The 27,709-nt window shown below is 39.5% G+C and overlaps 1 protein-coding gene across 7 annotated transcripts in view; it reads right to left on the reverse strand.

The window, feature by feature from the left end:
- NRP1 (neuropilin 1) overlaps positions 1–27,709 on the reverse strand; it is a 157,641-nt gene that overhangs the window by 50,851 nt on the left and 79,081 nt on the right. For all 7 annotated transcript variants that reach the window (XM_015146734.3, XM_077944998.1, XM_015146732.3 and 4 more), the window contains 1 exon segment: positions 26,414–26,580. In XM_015146734.3, coding sequence (XP_015002220.1) covers positions 26,414–26,580 — 167 coding nt within the window.

The following is a 27,709-nucleotide window of genomic DNA, read 5'->3' on the forward strand; positions in this document are numbered from 1 at the left end:
AACTGATTTAAGCAGCAAGCACTCCATGTTCCAGGCTCTGCCATCATCTTTAGGCTTCTGGGCCCTCATTTGTGAAATGAAGGAGTGGGATTGGATAACTTGGAAGACTCTTTTCCACTCTGACTTCCTAAAATTCCTTCTTTCATATGTGTTAGATGTTTCCAGTAGAGTGGAGTAGGTTTTTTTTTTCTTTAACTCTCCTTATTACCAGCGTTAATAACTAAGAATCATCTTGAAAGAAAACTCATTACTATTTTCTATATAATAGTGATTTTTCAATTTATTTTAATACATCTGATTATTCCTATAAAATTATTTGCTCCATCAATTGTGTGCCCAGCTTTATACAGAAGCTTAAAAAAAGCCCACAAATATATGGCAAATATTTTTTTTAAAGGACACAGAAAATAGTTACACGTTACAACTATTAGCATCGACAAGATATTGCAACAGTACCTTGATCATTAGGAGGTTGAGGCGGGTGGATCACTTGAAGTCAGGAGTTCAAGACCAGCCTGGCCAACATAGTGAAACTCCGTCTCTACTAAAAATACAAAAATGAGCCCAGCATAATGACACATGCCTGTAATCCCAGCTACTTGGGAAGCTGAGGCGGTAGAATCTCTTGAACCCGGGAGGCAGAGGTCGCAGTGAGCTGAGATCTTGCCACTGCACTCCAGCCTGGGTGACAGAGAGAAACTCTCACTCAAAAAATAAAATAAAAATAAAACAAAACAAATAAAAAAAGCCCAACCCCTCTCCCAACTTTTGAATCATGCTTTCCAGTTGCCATATTACAACTCAGTTTTCAGAATATAATATTTCAATTAATTCTCCGTGCCCATAGGCCACGATCACTTAAAGAATTTCCATTTTATGCGTAGCCTGCCTCATGGAGGCATTTTGTCTTTCATGAATTGCTTTTTTCCTGAAGGCACTTGGAGTAGTTAAATCATGTTGTCTACATCCAGGAAAAACAGCACATGGAAGCCAATTTGAAGTTATAGAATTCAACAGTAGTAGATTTCATCTGGAAAAGATGGGGCTACCATTCAACGCAAAATAATCTTTATTTCATTTCCCTAGTTTTAAAGATACAAGCTCTAGGCTTTGTGTGCTTTCACCAGATTTAAGAGAAAAAGGAACAAGAATTCAATAGAATTTAATATTTTAGAATAATAACAACAGATTTCATAATTTTAATTTAACAAATAAATATTTTGCCAGCATAGTCTTATCAAGTGCCTATACTTGTTTACCAAAATTTGCATTTGTTTTTCAAAAGTGAACCATGGTTCTTTGATGAATGTTTTAAACTTCCTATCTCCCTCATGTACATATTTCAAAAAGGGGAGGTGATTGATGGTTGTCAGATTTAGCAAATAAAAGTATAAGACACCAGCTAAATTTGAATGTCAGGCAAAACCAAATTTTTCTTTTAGTATAAGTATGGCCCATGCAATATTTGGGCTATACTTATACTAACAACTAATTCATTGCTTACATAAAATTCAAATTTAAATGGATTTTCTGTATCGATGTTATCTGACAACCCTAAATCTCACTATGCTCCAGACAAATAGGTGATTTTAAGTTGCTGCAGAAACTCTCTGATTTCACAATGCTGCAATCTAAAAGTTAATGGGTACTCTAAAAATGGTTGCTCTGAACAATTTTCACTGTTTTCAAATGCTCTCAGAACACTTAGCGCTTTTCCGACTGTCCATTAAAGTCATGCCCAATGCCACAGCTACTTTCAAGCTGAAGGGTCCTTAAAATCTTGAAGTCCAAGGGAGCATGAAGCAGAGCTATTTAAATAAACTTTTCCTGTCAAACTTACAGATGGCTCTTTAGTTTGGAAATGATTAAATTCCCAAGAGTGTGTATTTAGCTTGGGCTGATTTGAAACAACCCTAGAACGACATTCCCTGTTTGTCCTTTTTCTACTTTTTAAAATTTGGTTTTTGGAGTTAGATTTAATTACTAAGTACGAAAGAAGTTAACTGGTGATCAAACAGAAGATTCCTAGGTATTAGGAACAGCTGACATCAGAGGAAGGAGCAATTGACTGGAATTAACTAGTATCCAACACAGGAAAACGTCCAAGGCCGAAGATACAAAGGTCCCCAAAGCATATGCATGAATCACTCATTAAAAAAGAAAGATATTTTCTTTTCTCAACAGCAATGAAATGCATTGGCAACCTCCTCTTGTAATTGCATAGTTTCCTGCTGTGCTTTAAAACTCTGCAGATTCTCTTATTTACCACACGGGGATACTTGAAATTTCATTTCATTTTTCTCCCTAAGATTATTGCCCGTGGGTTTAGTAAGGATAGATGACAACCTCACAAAGTGATTAGGATTGGGGCTTGAACCGCTGCAATTAAAACCGGATAGTACCCAGAACTCTAACAACATAACAGCCTCTCCAGCACCGTGCAACCCTCACTGCTAAGACCAGGGAAATTCTTTCCACAAGTCCTTTCTCTTAATGCCTTAGTGGAATTCTCTAACAGGGATCTGCCCTCCACTCTCAAGTGCCTGAGAGAGTTTGAGGGGAGACAAAGTCCTGCCTCATAAGCACCACTGCTCACACTGCTGGTGTCTGTGTCAGGAGACCTAGAAAGACTTCATGCCTTGGTGTTCATATCTGAAGAGTTTTGGAAGACATCACCCCCCAAATTTGCCACTTTGGCATGAAGATTATTTTGAGTTGAAGGCAATCAAGAATCAACAGATGCAAGAATTCTGTGCCTTCCCCTTCTCTGCCTAAAACAGGGCATACATTTCCCTTAGGGAAAGTGGCATAAATTTCCCCCCTCTCCTCTACCAGGATGAAGAGAGCAACATTTATCAGTGGAGACAGAGATAAAATTTGCATAAACAAATCTTACTAAAATAACTCTTATTTTCCATTAGTTTCCTATATATAGGTGTGTGTGTGCATGTGTGTGTATATATATGTATCTCCTAGTCACGTTCCTACAACTTATCCACCCTAGAAGCCCAAACCCTCTTTCTTTTCTCAAGTCACTTATCCACGACTTATCACACATTGCTAAAATGGTGTATAAGCATCTGAATCTATTTCTTTGAGTTTTTCATTTCTTTTCTGTAAGGCTTCTGTGCATGTAAAATTTAAAGTATTAATGCCTTTTTTCCTGTTAATCTGTCTTTTATCAGTTTAATTTGCAGGCCTCAGTTGCAGCACCTAAAAGAGGAGATGAAAAGTTTTCTCCTTCCCTTACAAGCCTTTCTCACTGGTGTAGCTGTCTCTGCTAGTCATGGCACTGGCTTCAATCTACCTTGTTGGCCTCTCCTGCTACACCTCTCTCTCTCCAAAACTGTACCACCCAGCCATATTATAATATTTGTTGCTTGTAACAGAATATAAGCCTTTTCTATCTGCATGTGTTGACATAAAAAGTTCCTTTGCCCCAAAACAACCTCTGTCTGTTTTTTGACTGGAAATGACTTTTTCCTCTTTTTGGCCTAGTAGGCTAAATCCCTTCATAGCTCATGTCTCCATCACTGAATTCATCATTCTGTTTTTTGCTGTACCTCCTTCTAGATTGCTGTGTGGATTTCCTTTGAAAAGCATCTATTTTTCCATGCAGAAAAGTAATAAATGCCTACTGAAAATTCATAAAATGTAGTAAAGATGATAGAAGAAAATTAAATCTCCCTAAGACCATCATTAGGAAATAATTACCAATCATAACCTTTCAGAGTTTCTTTTCCCATGCAAAGTACATGTGAATATTTGTGTGCATGTTTTTACTTTGAAAAATAAGGTCATATTACCTCTATGCCCCATAACTGGCTTTATAATGGAGTTCTATAGATGTTCTAGTGCCACTACTATTTTTTCTACATCATAATTTTTAGTGGCTGTGAATATTTAGGTATTGGATCTGACTCAACTGGATTGATGTTATTCAGTGAGCACTTAATAGTGCTTATCTGCTAAGTTCTGTATTAAGTTATTAGGATATAAAGAGCAGTAAGAGTGTGCAAAACACAAACCCATGATTACCGTACAGACATGTATACATGCAGCATCAAGGAAAAGGTAAACAATTTAACAGAGAACTGGAGGTAGGGGGGATTGGAGATTTTCATAGCCGACTTCTATGCTCAAGATGGCTATGGAGGGATACACAGTAGGAGCTTGTGAGTGGACACAAAGGGAAAGACTGTTCCAGGGATGAGAAGCAGCAGAAATGGCAGAGATAAGCAGGAAGAAATAAGTGAATGAAATCATAGACACTAAACAACCTATTATGTTTCCCTCACCACTACTGATGTTATTTGTCAAAAAATGTATTGCTCTCTAAAGAATATGAGCTCTGGTTGTTTTGAAGTTGAAATGATAAGTAGTCATAAAACCCACTCCAAATCAAACACTACGCATCATCTTTGGTGGCTTAGCTTTTTGAATCATGCTAAGTTCTCATCAACGTCACATGCTAATAGGCAAGACTGGAGACTCAGGACAAGCAGCTGGAAAGACAAAAACACAACCCAGAGTACTTCTGCACAATGCCGCCCCTCTATGTTTTGGAGAGTTCATCGTCTTAAACAATACTTCCTTTCTTTCCATAAAAATTCAGACATACAATAACCATAATTAAGTAACCTGCTTTCCCTCAACCCAATCAGCTCCGCTCTAATCACCATTTTCTTATTTTGAAAGAATATCATTATTTCACAGCTGCTTTATTTTTAATTAGAAGATGGATGTGATTTCACATCTGAGTTGGATATACTTCTGTTTGACATTAAGGGTGATGGTGAGGGGGTGTGATGATGGCAGTGGGCAGGGATGGAATGGAACATCAAATGCATTCACTGAAATTGTTGAACGTTTCCCTCTGTGTGTGTGACAAACATAAACATCTGGTACTTATCGATGGCATGTAGACTATTTTACAGAACTTTATCAAACTCCTTTTGAGTTCTAGTGGCCGCTGTCTTTTTCTTTTCATTTCTTTCTTTCTTTCTTTTTTTTTTTTTTTTGAGACAGAGTCTCACTCTGTCGCCTGGCTGGAGTGCAATGGCAAGATCTCAGCTAACTGCAACCTCCACCTCCCGGGTTCAAGTGATTCTCCTGCCTCAGCCTCCAGAGTAGTTGGGATTGTAGGCCCCCACCATCGTGCCCATCTAATTTCTGTTTTTTTTTTTTTTTTTTTTTTTTTTTTAGGAGAGACAGGGTTTCACCACGTTGGCCAGGTTGGTCTTGAACTCCTGACCTCAAGTGATCCGCCTGCCTTGGCCTCCCAAAGTGCTGGGATTACAGGCATGAGCCACTGCGCCCAGCTGGTGGCCACTTTCTAAGTTACAATACATAGCGCCGTAGGCAGAAGTGACCCAACACATACCCTGTTTCCAATATGGGTATGAAATTCTAACACTGGTGGTGGAAAGTCTACCCACATCTTACACTGTGCTCCATTCACAGTGAGAAGACCTTGTTAGCAGATACAGAAGAGGAAATCCCAAGCCTTTCCTTTTGGGTGGGGAGAAATGTGTGACTAGAAGAAAACAGGTTTCCTCACCACTTCTAGGGGTGAAGGGGTGATGTTGTAGCAGTTCCTGGGTGGCGAACCCCGACCTCCCCACGGCATTGGGTTCTACCATGCTCCCAACTTACTCTTTGTTGTAAGATATCTACAGGAACCATCCACATGCACCATATGGCCATGGTATTGTCTTAATAATGACAGGAAACACATTCCCCAGACAAAGAGAAGCAAGGAGAAGCACACATTTTACCAGGAATCACTTGAGGACAAAGCAGCATGTGTAGTAAATCATGTAGCAAATCTTTGCAAACTGCTGGTTAAACACCAGCACGCAGCCTTCCAGCCATGAAATGAATATCACTGCTTTCTATAATAATACATAACCAACCAATATTGGTAATGTCATAACGTGGAAAGCCTCATTTCTAAAATGAGAATCTGTCTTTCTCAATAAAATACTGCCCATTGAGCTAGCATTGGCAAGGGAGCGTTTACCAGCTTTTAACACTCCCAAGGCAAGTCAACACAAGGGCCTGAAAAAATAGAGGACAAAGAGCTGAGGTCTGATTAAAAACAGGAAAATATTTTTTGAGGGGGAGACTGTCGGATTTTCTTTGGGGCATCTCTGATGACTCAAAGAGCTGTTTAATTCATCACTTGACACTACAAGCTAAAGAAAATATTTTTAAGCAATTGTCTCATTTCCTTAGATAAAACACATGTTTTTTGACAGAGCCTGGGCCTGTGAACATCAATGCTATTCTAGGCTCTGTGGGCTTAACTCACAGTACCTGACCATTGTGCTCATTAACTGAGGATCCTGGACTTCTTACTGTCACGAATCTGAATGCAGTCGCTTTAGAGTTAGTGACATAACTCCCTATCTCTTTCTGTGTTTTGTCTCTATGGTGGTATTACCTAGAAAAAAATCCTGATGGCTAAGGCTAAAATTACCATTAATAACCAGAAATTCATGGTGCAACCTCTACATGTTAGGTATTTTATGAAGGGTTAAATTCATATACAGTGTCTCTTTCAATTCTTACAACAATCATACAAGGGACGTTTTATGGACAAAGAAACAGAGGAACAAAGTGATATGTACCTTTCTCAGAGTCATATAACTTACCAGTGTTTGACCCAGGACTTATACCCCAGATGAGACTGGTGGCCCATGTATGAGCTGCTACACCCATGCTATTCCCCAATTCATATTTTATAACCATAATGATTGGAAAGATAGTTTATAATTTCTCAGTAATAATAATTAAATCCAATAGCTTTTCTTTCTGGAGATTCATTATTTTATACAATTATAAGGAATATGAAATCATTTCCGATTGTGTTGACTATCAGTTGGACATCAGCACTTGCTACTAAAAAGTAAAACTTTGTAAATAATTTATTCATGCTGTCGAAAAACAAAATGCTAGCAATGAATCATTTTGAGCAAAGGATAACAATGAAATACTTTAAAATTCGGGTAAAGAATAAAATTACCCAAGTAGAAGAACAGTGCAAGGTAGGAAAAATCTCATGAATTTTCTTTTAGTCTTCATTGCCTGAATTAATCCCTTTTTCCATGGTTAAATTAAAGGAGAGCATTTTCCTGCGTGGAAACAAACAAAACCTTTGCTCATAGTAAAACAGTCCCAAGTGAATGAACTGACGAATTTTCCTACCAGAAAACTTGATCCTGCCAGTTAGAATAACATGAGATAAGGCTGCAACAGCACAGACGCAGTGGAAGGGCTGGCTTCCCTGACTGCCACTGCAGTCACAGCAAAAGAACAACAAGAAAATGAGTAAGAAAAATGAAGTCCCCACACAAGGGCTGACCTCCGTCTCTTTTGGCAGATGAAAGGATATAGTGCTTACATGGGCTCTGGCACGTCTGGATTTATAGCACATTCTCCCACTCTCATGTGAATTTTTCTTTTTGCATAAATCAGGAGCAACTAATTAAAAAAGAAATATTTAATTCTGACATGTTCTTTGAACTGGAGTCCCATCTGGTTCTGTTTGAATAGTAAAATCTGCTGTAGTTGTTAAAATTGGCAAGTAGCATTGTCCAAAAGAAACAAAAGGGACTCAATGCGGCAGGTTAATACTCCAGCATTTCAGCTAGAGACATTTCCAGAATCCAGTGACCCAAATCGCTCCAATCTGGAAACCATAAAGATCAAATGTGAAGGTGAAGAATGCCATTTTTGGGTGGAGTCACTACCACTGCTCTACATTTTCTTAGTGTGATGGAAACAGCATCAGGCTCTGAAAGACCTTTGTTTGAGAGCGATGCATGGAACTGTGGCAAGCCACCAGAAAACGCTCAGCTTATTTTGTGAAACACATTTAAGACAAATATGAGAAGCCAGTCTTCATGCATTTGACGTAAAACCTGAGGGCTTCTTTCCTCTTCCACATTATCTAGAGCAGATATAACTGTGTTCACCAAAACCGGACAAATATTCCATTTATATTCCTCTCTTACTTGATAAACCTGTACAAATCTGGACATCAGGACACAATACATTCTGATAACAAAGAGGGAGAAAATGAAGTGGTGCTGGGGTTTCTATACACTCTGAAATACAAGTAATCAGCATCTAATGCAATTTGAAACTCTTATGTAGAGTCAAAGAGAATGGCTGATTACATCTCTATGCTTTAGAAAATATTGTTTTACATTTTTAAGACGTACACCGACCTGTGATATCTTTTCTTCTTTAAAATAAAGTCTTTTCCTTCAATGGCATGTTAACTTGCAGATGAATGCCTGGGAAACCTTTAACAGCTTGGTCAAAAAGATGACATTTTAATGTCCCCTCCTCCTCTTCCTACAAAGAGACTTAGGAGTTCTTGCCAGGCAGTAAAAGATTCAGGGACTTAATACTTTTAATTAACATTTTTTGAATGCTTATTTGTAAGTTACATTTAATTTAAACCTGAGCCTAATCCTTTGATTTGGAAAGAGGACATGCTGTCAGAACAGACCAAATGTAATCCCTAATAATTTGGCTAAGATTTTAACTTAAAAACTTTCTGATGGAAATTGCCTAACTGAAATTTCTTAACAGAGAAAAAATAAGCATGCTACAGTTTTAAAACAATGATAATCAGTCTCAAATATGTATACATGGGATGAGAATCTTCCAGTCAAGAACCTCATAGGAGAATCAGAGCATGTGCTCTTGCTAGATTGGTTTACTTAATAAAGAGTTAGCGAGCAAGTACTACATAGAAGGCATGGGCAGGTATTGTGCTCTCCTGATATAACTCTTGATTCCATCTGATTGTTTATGTGTAATATCCATGAAAGCTAGGAAAGATTCTTCTAGTAGAAGACTGAGAGGGTAGGAATTGCATGGGTTAGGTAGGCAAGAGAAATGTTTGGGTTCAGTGCTGCTGATCTCGTTGACTGCAAGGATACAGCTCTAGATATCCTGTAAGATTAAGTAGAGTGTGTATACAGGTCTCTCGCTCCTAATATTTGTCAGCCCTAAAACAAAGAGGGTAACAGTAACAGAAGAATGAGTTAATGGCTGGTTTGGATTACAGCCACTTTGAGACTTGGTAGCAGAATCGGTGATCTCTGCACATAATTCAGTAGGACTGTATTATGTTGATAAAGTATTGCTGATGATTATTGTTTTTGTTACTATTAAAAACTTCTCTGGGGCAACCATGATGTGTCAGGTATTGTACTAAGTGCTAACTTCCTGTCCCTCATCTTACATTTTCTCAACTGTCCCTCAAACAGGTTTTATAGATAATGAAGCTGAGACATAGCACAATTAAGACCTTTTTTTTTTTTTTCTTTTTTCACACTCCTGGTCTTTCTGAGCAATTATTACCTCTGCTCGGAGTCTAGCAACTGATAAACTATGGAGCTCAGAGTGTCTGCTCACACAGCTGCATCCCAAAGCCCAATCATGGAGCTTCACACATCATAGCCACTCAAACTAAAAGTGTGAAATTACAGTAAACTGAAGGATGCCAAGTATCCTGATAAAAGCATTTAGTGCATTAAATCCAACACGCATTTACTGTATGCCAGGATCTGGAAGCACACAAGCCTATATGGCAGTAATAATGTTATGAGACTGAGAGTAAAAAGTGTCAGCCTAGTGATAAGTGGGGCATTATAGGATTCAGAAGAAGGGAAAATTACTTGTGGAAGGGGCTAGAAAGGGCTTGATGGAAAATAGGTCATTTGAACCGTTCAAAGTGGACCTCATAGGACTGGGGGTTGGACTTTTGTAGGGGGAAGCAGAAGCGGCCAGAGTTGATGAACTAATGGCAGAAGAAAGACAAAAATAAAAAATAAAAAATAAAAAAATAAAAAAATTAAAAAATCCCACCCAATTGCCTACATTTGAAAATATTTTTGAATATTTTCAAATGAATATTTTCCTTCTTTTTTTTGAGATGGAGTCTGGCTCTGTCGCCCAGGCTGGAGTGCAGTGGTGGATCTCAGCTCACTGCAACCTCCACTTCCTAGGTTCAAATGATTATAGTTGCTGGGACTACAGGGGTGTGCCACCATGCCCTGCTAATTTTTGTATTTTTAATGGAGATGGGGTTGTGTCCTGTTGACTAGGTAGGTCTCCAGACCTCAAGTGATCTGCCCACTTTGGCCTCCCGAAGTGCTGGGACTACAGGCGTGAGCCACCATGCCCGGCACAATGAATATTTTCCTTCTATCTAGTATTTCATGGCAAAATTCCTTTGGAGAGCAAAGATAAGTGTCCTCCCCCACTGCACACACACACACACACACACACAAATGTGCACATGCACGCACACGCGCACACACACATTTTGCACCGGCCTTTATGTAGTCCAGGAGTCTAGGCTGTGAAGTGTTTGGCTAGTGACAGAAGGGCAATGAAATCTTCTTTGTAGGTAAACTTGAAGTTCATGATCATGCACTACACTGCTGAGGTAATTCTGCTAAAATGTGTGGTTTCACTGCCTCTGGGAGTCCAAGCATTCCTGGGAATGAGACAAAACCTCAATCTGTATGAGTCAGCAAGACTTCTCTCTTGAGTCTAGCAGCACACACTGCAGCTCCTACCCTCTGTGGATGTCTACATTTAAAATAAAACCTGTCAATGAAATGGCACAGAAACTGCAGATGCTTTCTTTAGAGATTCACGCTTCTGTTGAAATCACACTGTTCTCGCCTCAAACATTTAAGGAGAAGCTCATGAGCTCAGAGGATGATCTTCTAATGATGGGCAGTTGTGTTTCTAATATCCAGCCCAATGTGGAGAGAACTTGATGGGTGGCGATTATTCATTCACAACACAAATAAGTGCTAGGTGCTTGGGTGAAAGGGAGTGAAGGTGATAAGATTCCTGCCCTCTAGATAGTGAAGGAAAAAGTCAAGTAAACAGTAAATCACAATACAGAGCGAACAGACTGCATTAAAATGAATCAATGCGTTCTGGTACAACAGAGAGAAAACTGGGGTGATGCAGGCAGCATATGGTGGAAAACAGCACAGATCCCAGAAGTAGTTTTATAGCTTTGACCTGCAGGAGTGACCTGGATAATGATAAGCAAGTTACTTAGTCCATTCAAGTCTTAGTTTCCTCTTCTCTCGAACAGAAATGCCAGTGCTTACCTCATTTAGTCATTCTGCATGGCTATTATGAAGATCACGATGATGCATATATACACATATTAACCATAAGAATGTGACCTAATTTTTTTTACCTAGTCTTTTGGGTAATTGGAGTGGGTGCCTACATGTGTTTGTGTGTGGGTGGGTGTGCATAGTTTTGCCGGTAGTACCTAGATTATAATTCCTTTGAAGGAGAGGGAGAGTCTCTTTCACTTTAGGCCAGGCACGGTGGCTCATGCCTATAATCCCAGCACTTTGGGAGGCTGAGGCAGGTGGATCACTTGAGCTCAGGAGTTCAAGACCAGCCTGGGCAACATGGCAAGACCCTGTCTCTACAGAATATAAGAAAATTAGCCAGGTGTGGTGGCATGCTCCTGTAGCCCAGCTACTTGGGAGGCTGAGGAGAGGATCACTTGAGCCCAGGAGGTCGATGCTGCAGTGAGCTGCAATCGTGCCACTGCACTCCAGCCTGGGCAACAGAGGAACACCCTGTCTCAAAAAAAAAAAAAAAGAAAAGAAAAGAAAAGAAAAGAAAAGAAAAGAAAAGAAAAAATATGTCTTCACTTCAAATTCACCTATTTTCACATATAGTGCCTAATTCTTAACAGATGCTCAATAAATGTTAGTTGAATTTAAATTCGATGTTATGTAAGTCTGGCATTGTCAGCAAGATCTGAAACTCCTTTCCTCCAAACTGCCTGTCATTAAAGTCAATGTTAAGGTGTTTGAGCACCTGACTTGTACCCTTAAACTAGGAATGTGGCTACTCTTATCTTAGCATTTCTAACTGCAAATATTATAATGAATCATAAACTTTCTAGTCCTTTGAAGAGTCCACTTAAAACTAGAGTCTGCTGACTGGTGAGTTTCACTGGCTAGGTCCACACCATGTGAAGTATTCCTTTTTATTTATTTCTCAAATGACCTCTCCCTAACTCAATAGTGCTTCTCTTCCAGGAGTTAACCCCAAAGGCATCGGGGATTAAACACAATTTTCACTATATCTATTATGCTCTCAAGTACCTCACTCAAACCTCTTCTCAACCTTCTTATTTTAGAGTTAAGGTTATTTGCAAGCATGACGTCCGCAGGATGTTTATGTATCAGATGTTTATCTACCTGGTATCTCAGATTTCTCCCATACCCTTCCTGTATTTTTGAAAATATAACATCAGAAATTGACTGCATCACTAGAGTGACCGCATCACCATGGTTTTACCAAATTAACATATGATCTTTTATAAGTTGTTGGAATTATAGCTTTCTGTGGCTAGGAAATGAATATAGACTTCAGACCTTTTGCAATCTTTGTGTTTCTTTGTCTCATGGTCTTTGAGAAGCAGCCTCACAAGAGAAAAAAAAGGCTCATGGAAGAAGTCTTGGAGGTGGCTGTGCGATGAGGCAAGGATGTCTGACACGTTTCCAAGGTGCAGTTATTCACACACACACACACACACACACACACACACACACTCCTCTCCAGGCTTTCAGCAGTTTAAATAAATTTTCAAACCTAAAATACCAGGAAAGTATTAAATAGCATGTACAGGTACGGTGTGTTTTGATTTTTAAAGCGGTTATACTGTGCTACCCATAAAGTTTTATCTGCACTATTGGGGTGATTTCTAAGTGACTCAAGATAAACACACACTTTTACTCAAACAGCATCTGTCTATTCCAGCACAAACAAATGCCTTGTTGATTATTGGTTTTGCAGTTAATCACGCCTTTAATTTTTCTACCTTCCCCTTTAAGCTTGGTTTCAAAAACAAACACAAGGATGAATTTCTGGAAACTAAAGACTTGCAGATGAGGGTGATGGTCTAAATCAGTCTTTTGGCCTATAAAGTTTGACAGCATCTTTTTACAGCAATTTTCCATGTATTTCCCGGTGATCTAGGTGGGCCTCTCCTGGTAATGAGAGTTTCCTGTGCTGATGGAGAACTTGGAAGTGCAGGTGTCCAAAGAAACTCTCCTTGGCATTAAAAATCCTGCAAGGAGCTGATGGGATTACTGAGATTAAAGTCGGCCGCCAGCCTAAGGTTATAACGAATGCTACCCTGGAGACAAGAACGAAGAGAAAGAACAGGCTGCCTAGGTACAGCTGGTTGTCAGAAATTGTGGGTAAACAGTTAGTCTCTGAAGGAATGCCAATCATTCCTGGGAACAGATGAAATGAACTTCTCAATTTAATATTTGGTCAACTGCATTTCCCTGTTGGAAGCTTACCATTCAGCCAGGAACTGTATATGCTGATTTGTTTTGAAGCTCACATTAAGGGGATGGGGAAAGCTTTGCAAAAATGAATTTTCAAAGAACGACTCTCCAAGAAAATCATGTGTAATTAGAATTCACAGCAGATGTTTGGAACTGAGCAAAGGCCAGCCTAGGGCAGGAGAAAGGCAGTCAAAATACAAATGCCATGCATGGAGGTAGCAAATGAAAATGAAGAAGGAAAAAAAGTTACCCAGTTGTCTGTGGTTTCTGTGCTCCTCCTGGGAGAAAGGGGCAAGGCATAGCATTATTCTGTGCTCTGAAGACATGTACTCCCTTTGCCATTCAAATACTGTCAGTTGACAGAACTCAAATCCTTTCCATATTCCAGAAAAAATAATCTATCAATACTAATTTCATGCATTTCAGCCTGGGTCACACAATGGAAAAAATGCATCTGTGCAACAACTTTCAAACCATAGGAGGACAAACACAGATGTCACACTAACTACATCATGTTAATCCTCTCCTAGCACTGCCTGAAGTCCTTAAAGTAATGGAAGCTGTGGCTCACATCTATCCACTGGAACCGTTCTTAACACACGGTTGGATATCTCTATTTCAACCACATACTTGGAGGTGACAAGAGGTGAAACGTTTTTTTGGTGGACATGGTTGTACTGTCGTATGTGTGTGGTGGTGTGTGTGGGGTGCATTAGGGAAATCTCTGACAGAAAAAATGGGGCTAAGGCACATGTTTGGAAGGGTTAAAAAAAAAAAAGACATTCCTTTCATATAATCTTCCAGGTTTTCAGAGCAATAGAAATCCTCTCACATTGCCATTATGGTTTTAGATGCCAAGTTAAGGCTTAAAACATATCACTTTGAATGATTTTAATACATTGCCAGTATTGAAAAAGAAATGAACTGATTCTTAATCTGTTTGAATTATTTTTAATAAAAATATTTTAATTTGGATGAATTTTATATGAGAAATATAAATATTCTAAATCTAGACACTTTAAAGAAAGATAAGTAGATAAATAGATGTTTGTATTAAACCCTTCTGGAAGAACAGCAACATTCTTCCACTAAGGAAACTGGAATACTGTATTACAGAAGTTGATAGTTGGAGCTGAATTTCAGCATAGAGAGGTTGAATCCCAAATCACCTTTTCCTGCCTCCTTTTACTCCTTCCCAGAAGACACGGGACTGTCCAGATGAAGGTCAGTAAGATGCTCAGTAAATGAATTCATCTATTTATAAGTGGTTGATTTTAGAGGAAATAGCATGTTAAATGAACAAAAGTAATGTCTGATTTTTGTTTACATGGTAAATGACTGTTAAATAAATGAATTCTTGCATCTATATATTGGAGCTTCCCAAATACATAATAGCATCCTTATAAATATATACAATATTTATAAACTACATTAAAACTAAAGAAGCAATATAATGTATGTGCTGGCAATGATTAGTTTTGATTTGTAAAGGTATGTTAAATAACTAGGCTAGTAAAATTCTGCATGTTACACCCTCATTTTTTAAGGTGGAAAACTCCGGAAAATTATTTTCTCTTCTCCCCCTAAACTCTGTATACCTCCAGAAATATCAAAAAATGTTTCTTTAGTATTTCACATTTCACATTATTTTCTAACTTCCTTTCATTATCATGAGTATTTCCCACTGGAAATGTGATATTTCATTTCCAGATCCTCAAACTTAAGGCTCTGTGAAATTTCTTGCACCTGTAGCCATTAGCCTTTGGGTCTACCTGGGTCTCGGTCTTTTATCCTGAGATGGGATCTACTGCATCAGCTTTAGCCCTAGGTAAACACACGAAGGCTAGATGGATAAGACAACTATAATGAGTTTCTTCATACAGCTGGATCCCTGGCTCTGCCTTTTCTTTTCTTCTTTCTGGGTTAGTATTATGGCCTACAAACTACGCAGAATGGAACATGGTATTTGTCTTCTTAAGGAAGGAAAAAATAGCAGATTTTGGCAGGACTTTAAGGTGTGAACAGTCTGTAATGGTGGGTAAGCCCATGCCTTACAGATATTTCCTTCAAAGACTGGAGGGACATGAAAGATGAACCGTCTGGGCTTCATCTTATCTTCCCCAGTGGGCTGCACTTTCTTACAAGATAGCACAAAAGCATCAAGGAAAAAGGCCCCGCAAGTGAGGTTTGTATGTGAAATCCCCAGAGGAGCTTCACGAGGAAGCCAACCTGAACAATTATTTGATGTAAGAAAAAAAAAATCTTGTTAATTAAAAAAATTTGCTATGTGCTGCCTCACATAATTATCAATAGTGTTTAAGACAAATTCCAGCTATACTCCATATACTTATATTTCATCTTAGACAAGCTCAGGGTACTAGTTGATTGAGTAAATTTATTTTTAATAGAATCACAGAATTTTAAATGCTTGAAACAACCCAAGCATCTGTCTGGTCCAATCACCCATCCCCTGGAGAATTTCATCTATAGCATTCTCGGGCTTGCTAAAAGAATAAAGGAGCTTATTTGTTTATTTTTCTAGATCCAAAATATGTAGTTAGAAGTTTAAAGCATTGGAATTGTAGGAAGAATAAAACTTTGGTAGAATTGAGACATCTCATTCTCCTGAAGGAAGGCAATTAGAATAATGCCATAAATGCATTTTAACCCCTTGGGGTAAACAGAGCTGGGGAAAAAATGCCCAAGTCACATGCACAAGTGCACATGTGATCATCCTCAATACTAACATGTGCAATTAGTCTCAAACACTCTGTTCAGTAGTTGGAAATATAAAAGCATAATGCATTTTATTACTATTGGGATTTATAAAACATTTTTAAATTTAATCTACTTTCCTCCCTTTATTTGAATCTTGAATTGAATGAGATTAGATGGCTAAGGGAGGGAGGGAGGGAAGGAGAAGGAGAATGGAGAAGGAGGGTGGAGGTTTGTGTGTGTGTGTGTGTGTGTGTGTGTGTGTGCATGCATGCTTGTGTCTGTCTTTGTTTCAGATCAGCATCCAAAATTGCTATTCTGACGTGGATCAAAATTGCCATTTTGATGTGGTGCTTTCAAATGGTGCATTAAATGAGAACTACACAAGGGTATAAAATCCTCATCCACACCAGGGATTTGGAATTTCCAGGGTTCAGCCCTCTCTCACCTTTGGAGAAGGTGGCTATGGATGTGCTAGAAAAGTTTTAACGTATGGGTTTTGCTAATTCTGAAGAACACACATTTTTTTTTTTGCTCTGGTGCTGTCAAATTACTATATGAAAGTTATTTAAAGCTTAGGAGTTGGTGTGTTACCTTACACGCGACATAAATGTAGCCATTGCTCCTAAATGTGAACATTAATGCACTCTGTAAAAGGTGCAATTATTACCGCTGGGACAGAAATCAACAAACCCCACCAAAGGAATTTCTTAAAACTGCTATCATAAAATCTGTGCATGTTATGGATTTCATTAACATTTTACTCCCTAAGGATTCCCAATTGTATAATAACAGAAGTTCTTTAAATTTTAAATACCACAGACAGGAACAGCCTTTCACCCAAAACAGATGTGAAACCATCAACCTTACCTCCTTATTGGTCCACAGATATGAAACTGGTTGGTAATTGATAGCTTTTAATGTGTAGCTATTTAGGTTACAGAAGTGGAAACTTAATATTATCGTTCCCATGAAAAGATAAGTTATTAACCAATAGACAGCCTTTTCAACCACGATTCTTTCCTTTTGATTATATTTGAAGTTAAAAAAAAAAACAAAAAACCCAAGAACTGTCTGATTTACATACCACATAAAAACAAAACTAGGTAGACAAAGGTCGGTGACATCCAATGTTCATGTGTCAAAGAGCTAATTTCAGTCTTATTTTGCCTGAATCTTGTCAATGGTAATTTGCAATTTTATCCCATGCTTCCTTTTCTTAATCCTGTCCTTATTAGTGCATTTTGAGACCCAATGGTACAGCCTTCTAAAATAACATCTGTATTTATTTAGCTAAAAACAGTTCACGTTTAAAAGCTAAAAATAGGGAAGCCTAAGATAAATAAGCAGGAAGGTTTATGAAGCTATTTTCCTGCATAAGGTCAACAAACACATCTGTATTTTTGGAAAACAAAAGAGCTACGGTTCTGTTCAAATAATATCTACAAGCAGTCTAGAAGTGATAAAATCCAGCCAAACAGCAATGAACTTTTTCTTTCAAAAGGATGACTATATGAAAAAAATGACTTGATTAGAATTTTAGGATCTACTACGCCAGTGGTTTTCGAGCGGGGGTGATTGTTCCCTCAATAGGATATCTAGCAATGTCTGGAGACAGTTTTTGGGTTTTATGACTTACGTGTGTATGTATGCTATGTGCTTCTAGTGAGCAGAGGCCTGGGACACTGTTCAACATCCTATCTTGCACAGGTCAATCCCTCCAAAAGAAAAAGATTATGCAAATCAAAATGTCAGTATTGCTCAGACCAAGAAACCCTGCTCTAGATGTAGTCCAACCACGTAAGTTAAAGCTTCTGCAGTGATTGTTCAATTTCATAGGCACCATTTGCCAGTCAGCAAACAAGTAGGGGTAGGCTCAGGTTTAAACACGCTTACTTGGTCTTCACGACACCAGCCTCAAAAGAGACTGAAATCCATTTTCATCTTGTTACAATGGAGTAGGAGCAGGGATGCTAAGATTCTAGTCCAGGTTCTGTCATTAACTTCCTCTGTGGTCTTTCAAATCACTTAACCTCTGAACTTATGCAAAATAAGGGATTTACACAAAAGGATGCCTGTATCCCTTTTAGTCTTAAAGTTGAGATATACTTGAAAGAAAAAAAAATTCTTCTCTAGACTATAACTATGAGTGTTTGTTTCAAATAGACGCTGCATCAAACAATAAGAAACCAAAAACTGTAAGTACAATGGAAAGTTATTGCTACACAGGTAATTTATTTGTAAGAGTAATTCTACCTGAACAGTGGTGGTTCTTGAAGAATTGTCTTTTCGGTGATGCTTCATCATCAAAATCTAAGAGACTTTTTCAAATATCATACATTTTCTTTAAGGTGTGTTGACAAGAAATTAGTATAATCATTGGACTGATTTTTTAAGCCGAATTAATTAGTCAACTTGACCAAAATGGTTAAAATCATCTTGGTAATTTCTTTTTTTTTTTTTTGGTAATTTCTATGAAACAAAACAATTGGTTAAAAATCTGCAAATAATCATCTCGCATGTGTGCATCTGTTTTCCCCAAATCATACCCTCCTTAAAAAACAAACAAACAAACAAACAAACAAATCCACTTAGAATTTAATCCATCTCTACCTACATATTCCCTTCAAATGACTTCCTGTGATGTAAAAAGCCATGGTCCCAGGACGACATTAGGAAAAGTTCCTCAGGACACTGTAGATTTTGGAACAGACTTCCTGGGTGGAAACTCAGTCATAGGTAACAGACCTCTGCTTCATTAATGGTTAGTATGTAAAGCATTTATTTTATGGAGGAAGTAGAAGTCAATGCAGAATCAGGGTAAGCACCAAAAGCTCACCTTGGGGAATTTTGTTTTTAAAACAAATTGTCTTCCTTCCAGATAAATGTTTAGGTTGAAACAGCATGTTAGTATTAGTTGCAATAAACACACACACACACACACACGCACACACAGCACACCACACCTGGGGAATCCACATTTATTTGAACAGCTGTATTTTCCCTAGTTTTGCCAACACTGTATTTTACATGCATCATTCCACATTTGGGTAACCCATTGAGCTATTTCTGTCAGTTCGCTACTCACAGATTTATAAAGTATCATTTTAATGTAATTTTGACAATTTACTAATGATCTGAATGAGTTAATACACCCCCTAAAGTATCTGGTTTATAGGCACAGAGTGTTGACAATCAGGATAACCTGGCCCTATCTACGCTCTGGATCAGTCAATTTAGCAGGTGGAACCAATTTTGAATACAACACTACGAACAAAACCTGTGAGAAACCAGCAATTTTGTGAAAAAATCAAGGTGATATCTGTTCCACACTCAACCCATTAATACCAGAGAATAAAAAATTTGTCCACAAAGTTTAGCAGAAAAGAAAATTGTATATGAAACGTGTTAAAACAAATGACATTCTAAAGCTTTAAGGTAAATTACTTCAGTTTCTACTTTCAACGTGAGGAGATTTTAAAGATAAAACAAGGGTTTCAAGTAACAGATTCTTCAAATTGAATATGTCAGCACTCACTCATCCCACCTGAAATGTGATAAAAATATATCATACTACCATTTTTCAGAGGAAATATTTCCAAGGGCTCATAAGTTACTTCACTCTATTTGGTCTTAAAGGAAGTCCAGGCAGGCCCTTCTCAGCTCCTGAAATCACGTCTATGCCATTGTGTTATTTTTCATGCCCATTCTCAGCAAGTTGTAACAGGCAATTCAAGTTTTGAATCATGACAGAGCCACTTTGGAAGTTGCCAGAAGCAACAACTCACTGCTCTGGATGGAATGTTGGTGAAGTGTATGGACGGGAAACCTCGGAGGACTGAAGGAAAGACCCCAGGGCTGAGGGTGGCAAACCTGATTGTGTCTGACAGTCTGGTCTGTGGCGTATCAGGCCTGATGCCAGGATTAGTTATGTATCTCCGAATAGCTGGCATAAGAGTATCTCTCCAGTGTACCTCAATCGCAAGAGCACTCAGTGAAAAACATAATCAGAGTGGCCAAAGAGCTTTGCAAGCCTCGGCTGCACCCTGACTGGGTGTCAGATCCAGAGGCAAGTGGCAATGCACGTGCTGGCCACGGTCTGACTTCTTCTGTGCCTGCTGTCTTGCTTCCTGAGTCTGAGGAAGGATATCCACGTCCATTGTGTAAGACCGAGATTTCTCACAAGTTATGTCTTTCTCTGGAGTCAGGACTTTGGTGAACTATTTAACCCCACTGGGCCTCAGTTTTCTCACGTGAAGATGGGGGTAAAAATCTCTGGTCAACTGACCTCACTTAGTAAGATTAAAATAGGACGTATATAAAAAGTGCTTTTGGCCAGGCGCAGTGGCTCATGTCTGTAATCCCAGCACTTTGGGAGGTCGAGGCAGGCAGATCACTCGAGGCCAGGAGTTCAAGATCAGCCTGGCCAACATGGGATGAAACCCCGTCTCGACTAAAAATACAAAAATCAGCATGGTGTGGTGGTGCATGCCTGTATCCCAGCTACTCGGGAGGCTGAGGCAGGAGAATCGCTTGAACCCAGGAGGCGGAGGTTGCAGCAAGTCAAGATTGCGCCACTGCACTCCAGCCTGGGCAGCACAGCGAGACTCTGTCTCAAAACAAAAGTGCTTTTGTAAGGGAAGAGTGCTATGGAAACATAAGATGTTGTTGTTAGAATATGTGTCACAATTAATTTTAAAATCTTTAAAGCAACCTTAAAGGCTACTTAGATTGGACCAGTTTCTCATGTTGAACTTAGAGGAAGGTCATTTACTTTCTTTTGATACTATTGTCTCAAATGACTAAACATGACTGTGTGTGTTTCAATTCCATTCAGCCCATCTCCCTACCACACTAAGGGCTTTCATTAATGGTATCTGCTTCCAAAGTTCCTTCAGAGAGAAAATGGGGAAGACTTTAATATTATTTGAGAAATACATATAAGGCAAAAGGGAAACACGAAAATAAGCTTCTTCAGCAGGTTGGCTCCAGTCCTTCTTTTCTGGAAATTTCCTTCTTCTCATACCTCAGAATTAACATCTGCACTAGAAAACGGAGTGGAGAAAGAAGAGGCTCTTGCCTCAAGGGTTTGTTGATGTGGTCTTACACCTACAGACTATCTTCCTGGAGGTTTCCTTCTGTCTGATTAATCCATAAGAGGGCTGATTTACCAACCCAAACAGGATGTGGTTTAGAAGTCAACCGCTCTCTGCTCCTCCGGAATAAGTGAAGGCATACATACTCTAGTACCACAATTTTTTTCCACAAGAGAAAAAGCCCCTAAATTTGGAGAAGAGTAGTTTCAGCTCAAGTTGATTTGTCAAGTGATTTAATTTCTAAAGTCACTAGCGGGTGTGGTAATCCTGGTGCTATTTTTGTTTTTTCGAACAACAAAGTTCATATCCCACCCAAGTATTACGTCTCTTGTTTTTTTTTTTTTTTGGTCTCCTGGCATTTTAATCAGAGAAAAGTCACAGTTGTTTTGAGGAAAGCACTCCCAAGAGCTTTAATTAAAGCTGGAAGGATAAATCTGTTTACAGCGTGGTGAACACTATCATTAATAAAACATTGAAATAATTAACGAATTAAATTCTGCTTTGCGTGTCAATGGCTACGTTCAGGATCTTTGAGAACGTCTCCCCAGAAGACGCAGTACACTGTGTACTTAGTTTGCAGAAATGAAAAGGAAAAACTGAAACTGCATTTCTCTGAGACTCATAGATCATAGACTGAGAGAGCCTGAATGGAGTGAAGGCTACATTATCTTTATTTTATGGGAAAAGAAACTCAGTTTCAATGAGCGTAATGGCCTGGGTTCTAATGATGTGCTTGAAAAGGAAGACTTTTGATCGCACCACTGATACACAGTCTGTATTTTGCATCCTGGAATGATTAACCAGAAACAAAGGAAGGAAAAAGGTGAAATTAATAATAAGATCAGCAGCTCTGGGACACAGAATACAGAATGGAATAATCTGGAAAAAAAGGCAGGGCAGGCAAATTTCATAGTGTGATTAACTCTGCCATTGACAATGAGGGAATTTTAGCAGCTCAGGATATGAAGTGGTTTTTTCAGCAGGATATGGCTGTGTGCAAACCTTCACATGGGGACTTCCTTCACGCTCCTTCTCACTAACAGGCTCCTTGACTTGTTTTTAAGCTTTCTGGCAGACAACAGATCTCACAGGAAGCTCCAATGTGGACGTTCATATCGACAGTTAATGATGCATTGTTTTTTTTTTCTTAATGCCACTCAGTAATTTCCTAGGGAAAACAATGGGAACCAAAGCTTGTTCCTGTCTTGATGGAAAGTCAGCTTCCAATATTGCCTTATTAATTTAACACATGAAAGTATTTGTATACTTGTTGTTGCTACAGCAACTTGTTTTGTGGGCGCATATTTCACGCAAAATGTGAAAAATCTGAAAAAGAAAACAAACGTTTTCTGCATATTTATGTGCATATAAATAGAAATGTATGTGTGCTAAGGTTCTTGTGATTAGAGGTATGTGCCTCTTGCCCTCAGTCTAAATTATGCTGTACTTGTTGGTTAATTTACAAAACATCTATCTAACGAAAACAACAAGCCAACCACTTCCAAGGAGTTTCAGAAAAGCTGGAAACACATGAAATTATTCATAATTAGGTGATTGGTGGATGATAACAGCACCCACCCTGTACACAGACACAACGAGCATGTAAATGAGCCTGCTGAGCTCGGGAGGGGAAAAACGGTAATTTTACCTCAAGGTGAACCTGAAGCTAAGCTTTTGTGACTTTCACCTTTCAGAGAGATGGAGCAGCAAAGTCCCTGCATGCTAGGCTTAGAGACAGGAAGCACCCAACCCATCTCAACGTGATTCGGCAGGGAGGTGATGGACATGTCATAAAATACACTTGAAAGTATATGAATGGGAATAAATGGTAAAAATCCTGCATACTGTAATATAAACAAGTGGGTGTTAGAGTCTGATAGACCTTATTTCCAAGCCCGTCACTAGGTCACTAGGTCACTAACTGTGACCTTGAGTGTTTACCCATTTCTCTGAACTTCAGCATCCTCGTTTTTACAATGGGGATGATTATACCTCCTTCCCAGGATTGCAGTGAGGATCAGATAAAAAATATGTCAAGTACTTAGCATAGATCTGGCCACATTCTGTGCACTCGATAAAGGATCAATGTCCTATGAGTAGGACAATTGTCATTTAAGCTCTCCTCCCTCTAGCCAGATGGGGCCATGGCTTCCTGTTGCCCCTCAGAAGTTAAGTGTGGCTCTGTGATGTGCTTTGGCAGTGAAGGTGGGTGGAAGTGATCCAGCAGGGAGACCTGAGAACCATCACGATGAGCTGTGATCTTTCTCCCTCTGTGATAAGGTCAGGCTTTGTGTCCCCACCCAAATCTCATCTTGATTTGTAATCCCCAGCATTGAGGGAGGGACCTGGTGGGAGGTGATTTGATCATGGGGGCGGTTTTCCCCATGCTCTTCTCATGATAGTGGGTGAGTTCTCACAAGATCTGATGGTTTTATAAGTGTTTGGAAGTTCCTCCTTCCCTTGCGTCTTTCACCTGCCGCCATGTAAAACATGCCTGCTTCCCCTTCTGCCATGATTTTAAGTTTCCTGCTTCCCCTTCTGCCATGATTCTAAGTTTCCTCCCCAGCCATGCAGAACTGAATTAATTAAACCTCTTTCCTTTATAAATTAACCCAGTCTTGGGTAGTTCTTTATAGTGGTGTGAGAACAGACTAATACACTCTGCCTTGGGGCAGGCAACATTTCAGAGGACGCTGTTCCCTAGGTCTGGGTCCTGGTGTGAGAAGATATGGAGCAGACCCCATCTGGCCCAGCCATAGGACATGGCATGAGCAAGAAGAAAACCATCTAGTTTTGGGAGTTTGAGGTACCTTGCTTCTCCTGATCATGTTTTCTCCTTGGCAAAAAGAGATGGATGATTTGAGATTTTTTTTTCTTCTGGGGCAATCTCAAGATTGTGTCTAACTCCAAAGAATGATGTAAATCTCTTCTGTTGACAAATGCTTTGTGAGAGGCCATGTAGTCTCAGTGTTTTCACTGACAAGAGAATTGCCTTGCACAGAAGAATTGCTACAGTTGCAGTTTCAGAGCTCCTGGAAGACCACCATTTCTACCTTAATGAGAGCTTCCCACAGTACCAAGAATGGGACTACCTTACTGATACAGGAGTGCTGGGAAGGGAGGAGCATGGTCCCTTTAAATGATAGGGAAGGGGGAAGGGAAGTGCAGGGTAGAGAAAGGAGAGTCCTTGGCTAGCGCTCCACCCCCACGGACCAAAGTGAGGACAGGTACTCCCACTTTCCCTCCCAAATGCTGCATTTTCCAAGACCACCCGGGCCCACCACGCCCCCATCCTGGGCCTTTAATAACCCGAGACCCTAGCGGGCAGATACACAAGCGGCTGGACATCGTGAGGAACACAATGGGGGAAGAAGGCACAAGTGGCTGGTGGTCGAGAGCCCACCCGTGGAAGAGCACACCAACAGGCACCGGCAGAACGACGTGGAGTTTGCGCGGAGCTGTTGGAGAAGAGTCCAGGAGAAAACCATCTCCCTTCCGGCCCCCCCAACAATAAAACCTTGCACTCATTATCCAAGATCACGTGTGATCCGAATCTTCCTGTACACCAAGGCAAGAAACCCTGGGATACAGAAATCCCTCTGTCTTTGTGATAAGGAAGGGGGTCTAATTGAGCTGGTGAACACAAGCCGCCTATAGACGGCAAACCAGAAGAGCACCTGTAACACGCGCCCACTGGGGCTGCGGCTTGTAAACATTCAGCCTTAGACACTGCCGTGGGGTCGAAGCCCCACAGCCTGCCCATCTGTATGCTCCCCTAGAGGTTTCAGCAGAGGAGCACTGAAGAAGCGAGCCACACCCCTATCGCACGTCTTGTGAGGGAGACAAGGAGACCTTTCCTGTTTCATTATCATACAAACATGCTTAGTGCTGCAAAATGTGAGCTTCCCCGGAGAGGCACATCTGTCAATCATACTGAACTGCTTGTTGGTTTGGGGATGTGGGAAAACAAGTTACCAAGAGCTATTTTGACACAGGCAAATTCATTTCGTTTCTGACTTAATCTGGAGATGGATTCAGCAATCCCAAGGTAGACGTCTCATCTTTTCTCACCCTCGACATGTTTCTCAGTGTTGGAGGTTAGCGTGAGTTCAGTCTCCTGTAATAGGCCATTTCACTTTAAGTGTATGTTAAACTAATATTGACCTTTCCAAAGTAAAACAAAATCTGGTATTTGTGCTTAAAAGACTGAAGCAGCAATAGATGTGGAAAGTAGAGGATTAATCATCTTGTGTTTTTTTTTTTTTTCCCTTGCTTGGAAACTCTCTCTGGGAATTAGTCATTTTATATCTAGCAATAAAAGTAAGACAGGCTCTGACTATTCTCCTGAAAAGGAAGCCTGGATCCTTCAGCAAATAATCTTTTGTATAATTTGCCCACAGTTTAACCCACAGATCCAGCTATGGATGTTTCATTTAACAGTGAGTGAAAAATTCAGGACTGTCAGCATCAGGCCTTTGGGTGGGAATACCCAGATATCAAGGTTGGGCAAGTGGGCATTAGGAGTGGTGCCAGGGATGAGAGGGGGTAGACGGCTGGGTAGATGGCTGGAAAAAGGGGTCAGTGGTGGGGATGTGGGGCAGACAAGGTATCTGTGGGGATATGTAAGTGACGGCGGGAAGTGTCAGAACAAAGCGAGGAAAGTAGAGGCAGCATCACTAATGAGGACACAGGTATGTACATTTCACGCCTAAACATAGATATCTCATCAACGGAGAGTGCCTTCAACCGAACCCCTTCTTGGATGTGTGCTATATAGACCTACGTGGAAAAACACACTCCAACCTTTCCTTCCCTTCTCCTACCCTGAACAAACAGAAATCTATACTTGGAAACAATTATTTCATACACGTCTATAAACAGGATTCATATATTTCATCCAGGAAATAAAAACATGTCAAAATAGGAAGCCCATTAACAGACAGTGTGTAGTTGGGAAAAATCAGATCTTGGAGCTGTTATCAAAGTGAGACACCTGTACTCACATTCTCGGAAGAGTAGTATGTGAGTATCTGAGAAGATATGTCATCTGGGCCTGCTTTTCTCTGATCGTGTAGTGATGCGCTCATTTTGCAGTGATTTATACCTGATGGCCATTAACCTATCTTTTCATTGGAGGCCATTTGGCACAGTACCACTTTCTTTCAACAACTTCTCTAGACAGTCAAAAACTTATTCAATCCTAGATAGGCTTGATCTTATGCTGCATACCTGTATCCACTCTCGGTAGGAATCTTCTCCGGGAGTCCACCCATTCTCAGGATAGTTCAGGCGGGAGCGCTCTGCAGACCAGTTGGTGCTGTACTGGGAAGAAGCTGTGATCTGGTCAGAATGAATTTCTCCTGATTCCATGCCCACAGCTTCCATACATTTGAAATCTGAAGGGAAAAACAGGGCCCAAAGTCATCAAAACATAGGGGATTTAATGAAATTTAAAAAAGAAAAAGATGCATTTTTCTTTTTTAACTTGACAAACCAAAGAGTTCATTCATTCAAAATTCTTTAAAAAGATGGTAGTAAGGGACTTACTGGAATATAGCACTGATACTTGGATTTTCATGGCAATATTTAAAAATAAGGTTATCAAGATCACACAGTGATTAATAATTTTGCCAAGTGGACTTAGGTTGACAAAAAGACTGTTTGAAATGTACCAGGAAATGATGAAAATTCTGATTTATGTTCACAGTTGAGTGTGTGTGTTTATAACTATCTATGGCTCTACCTGTCATATGGGTACACATACAAAGTTGTATTTAAAATAAAATTTTTGTATTAAATTATTTCTTTTAATATCAAAGAGAACTGAAAAAAGACTCTATGTCTAGTTACAATTCATACTCAAAGGATGGTAGATCTAACTTCCTGTCTTTCAGATTCTACTATTGGCACCCAGACCACCTCTTCCTGACTTCCTTTGTTCTTATGCCCCGCCTCTGGCCTGATCATGACTATTAACATAATTAGCTTATTAAAACACACAATTATGCATTGGGGATAAACTGCACTGTCACATGGCCCCAAAGCACCACAGTTTTAGAGCACAAAATCAAAATGCTCACAACAGTGACCATGAAACATCAAAATCTATATTCTCTGAGGCCTAACATCCTCAGTTTGATGATACTGGGAAAATGAGCATTCAGTTTTAGGAAAATGTTAATCCAAAGTACACAAGTGAAAAAAGCTTTAGAGATTAAAGGGAAGATCCTCAACCATCCAGAAAATCTCAGCTAATCAAAATTCCCCATTTTCTGAATTTTCTATCAATAACAGATAAGGTTTTAGGGCATACAAGGTTTCCTTGCAATGGTTTCATATTTTTAAGCTTAGCTTTGTTATTTGTAATATAACAATTATTTACAGGCACAAAAATACATAAATCAATTAATCCAATAAATAAAATACAAATAAGGTTTTGAAATTTCACTGGCCTCTTTATTTTCCAGTGAGATCTGCTGTAGAAGATATGAGCATATCTGTAGGATACCTCTCCAAACACCCCTT

This window comes from Macaca mulatta, chromosome 9, assembly GCF_049350105.2.
Source record: "Macaca mulatta isolate MMU2019108-1 chromosome 9, T2T-MMU8v2.0, whole genome shotgun sequence".
NCBI lineage: Eukaryota > Metazoa > Chordata > Mammalia > Primates > Cercopithecidae > Macaca > Macaca mulatta.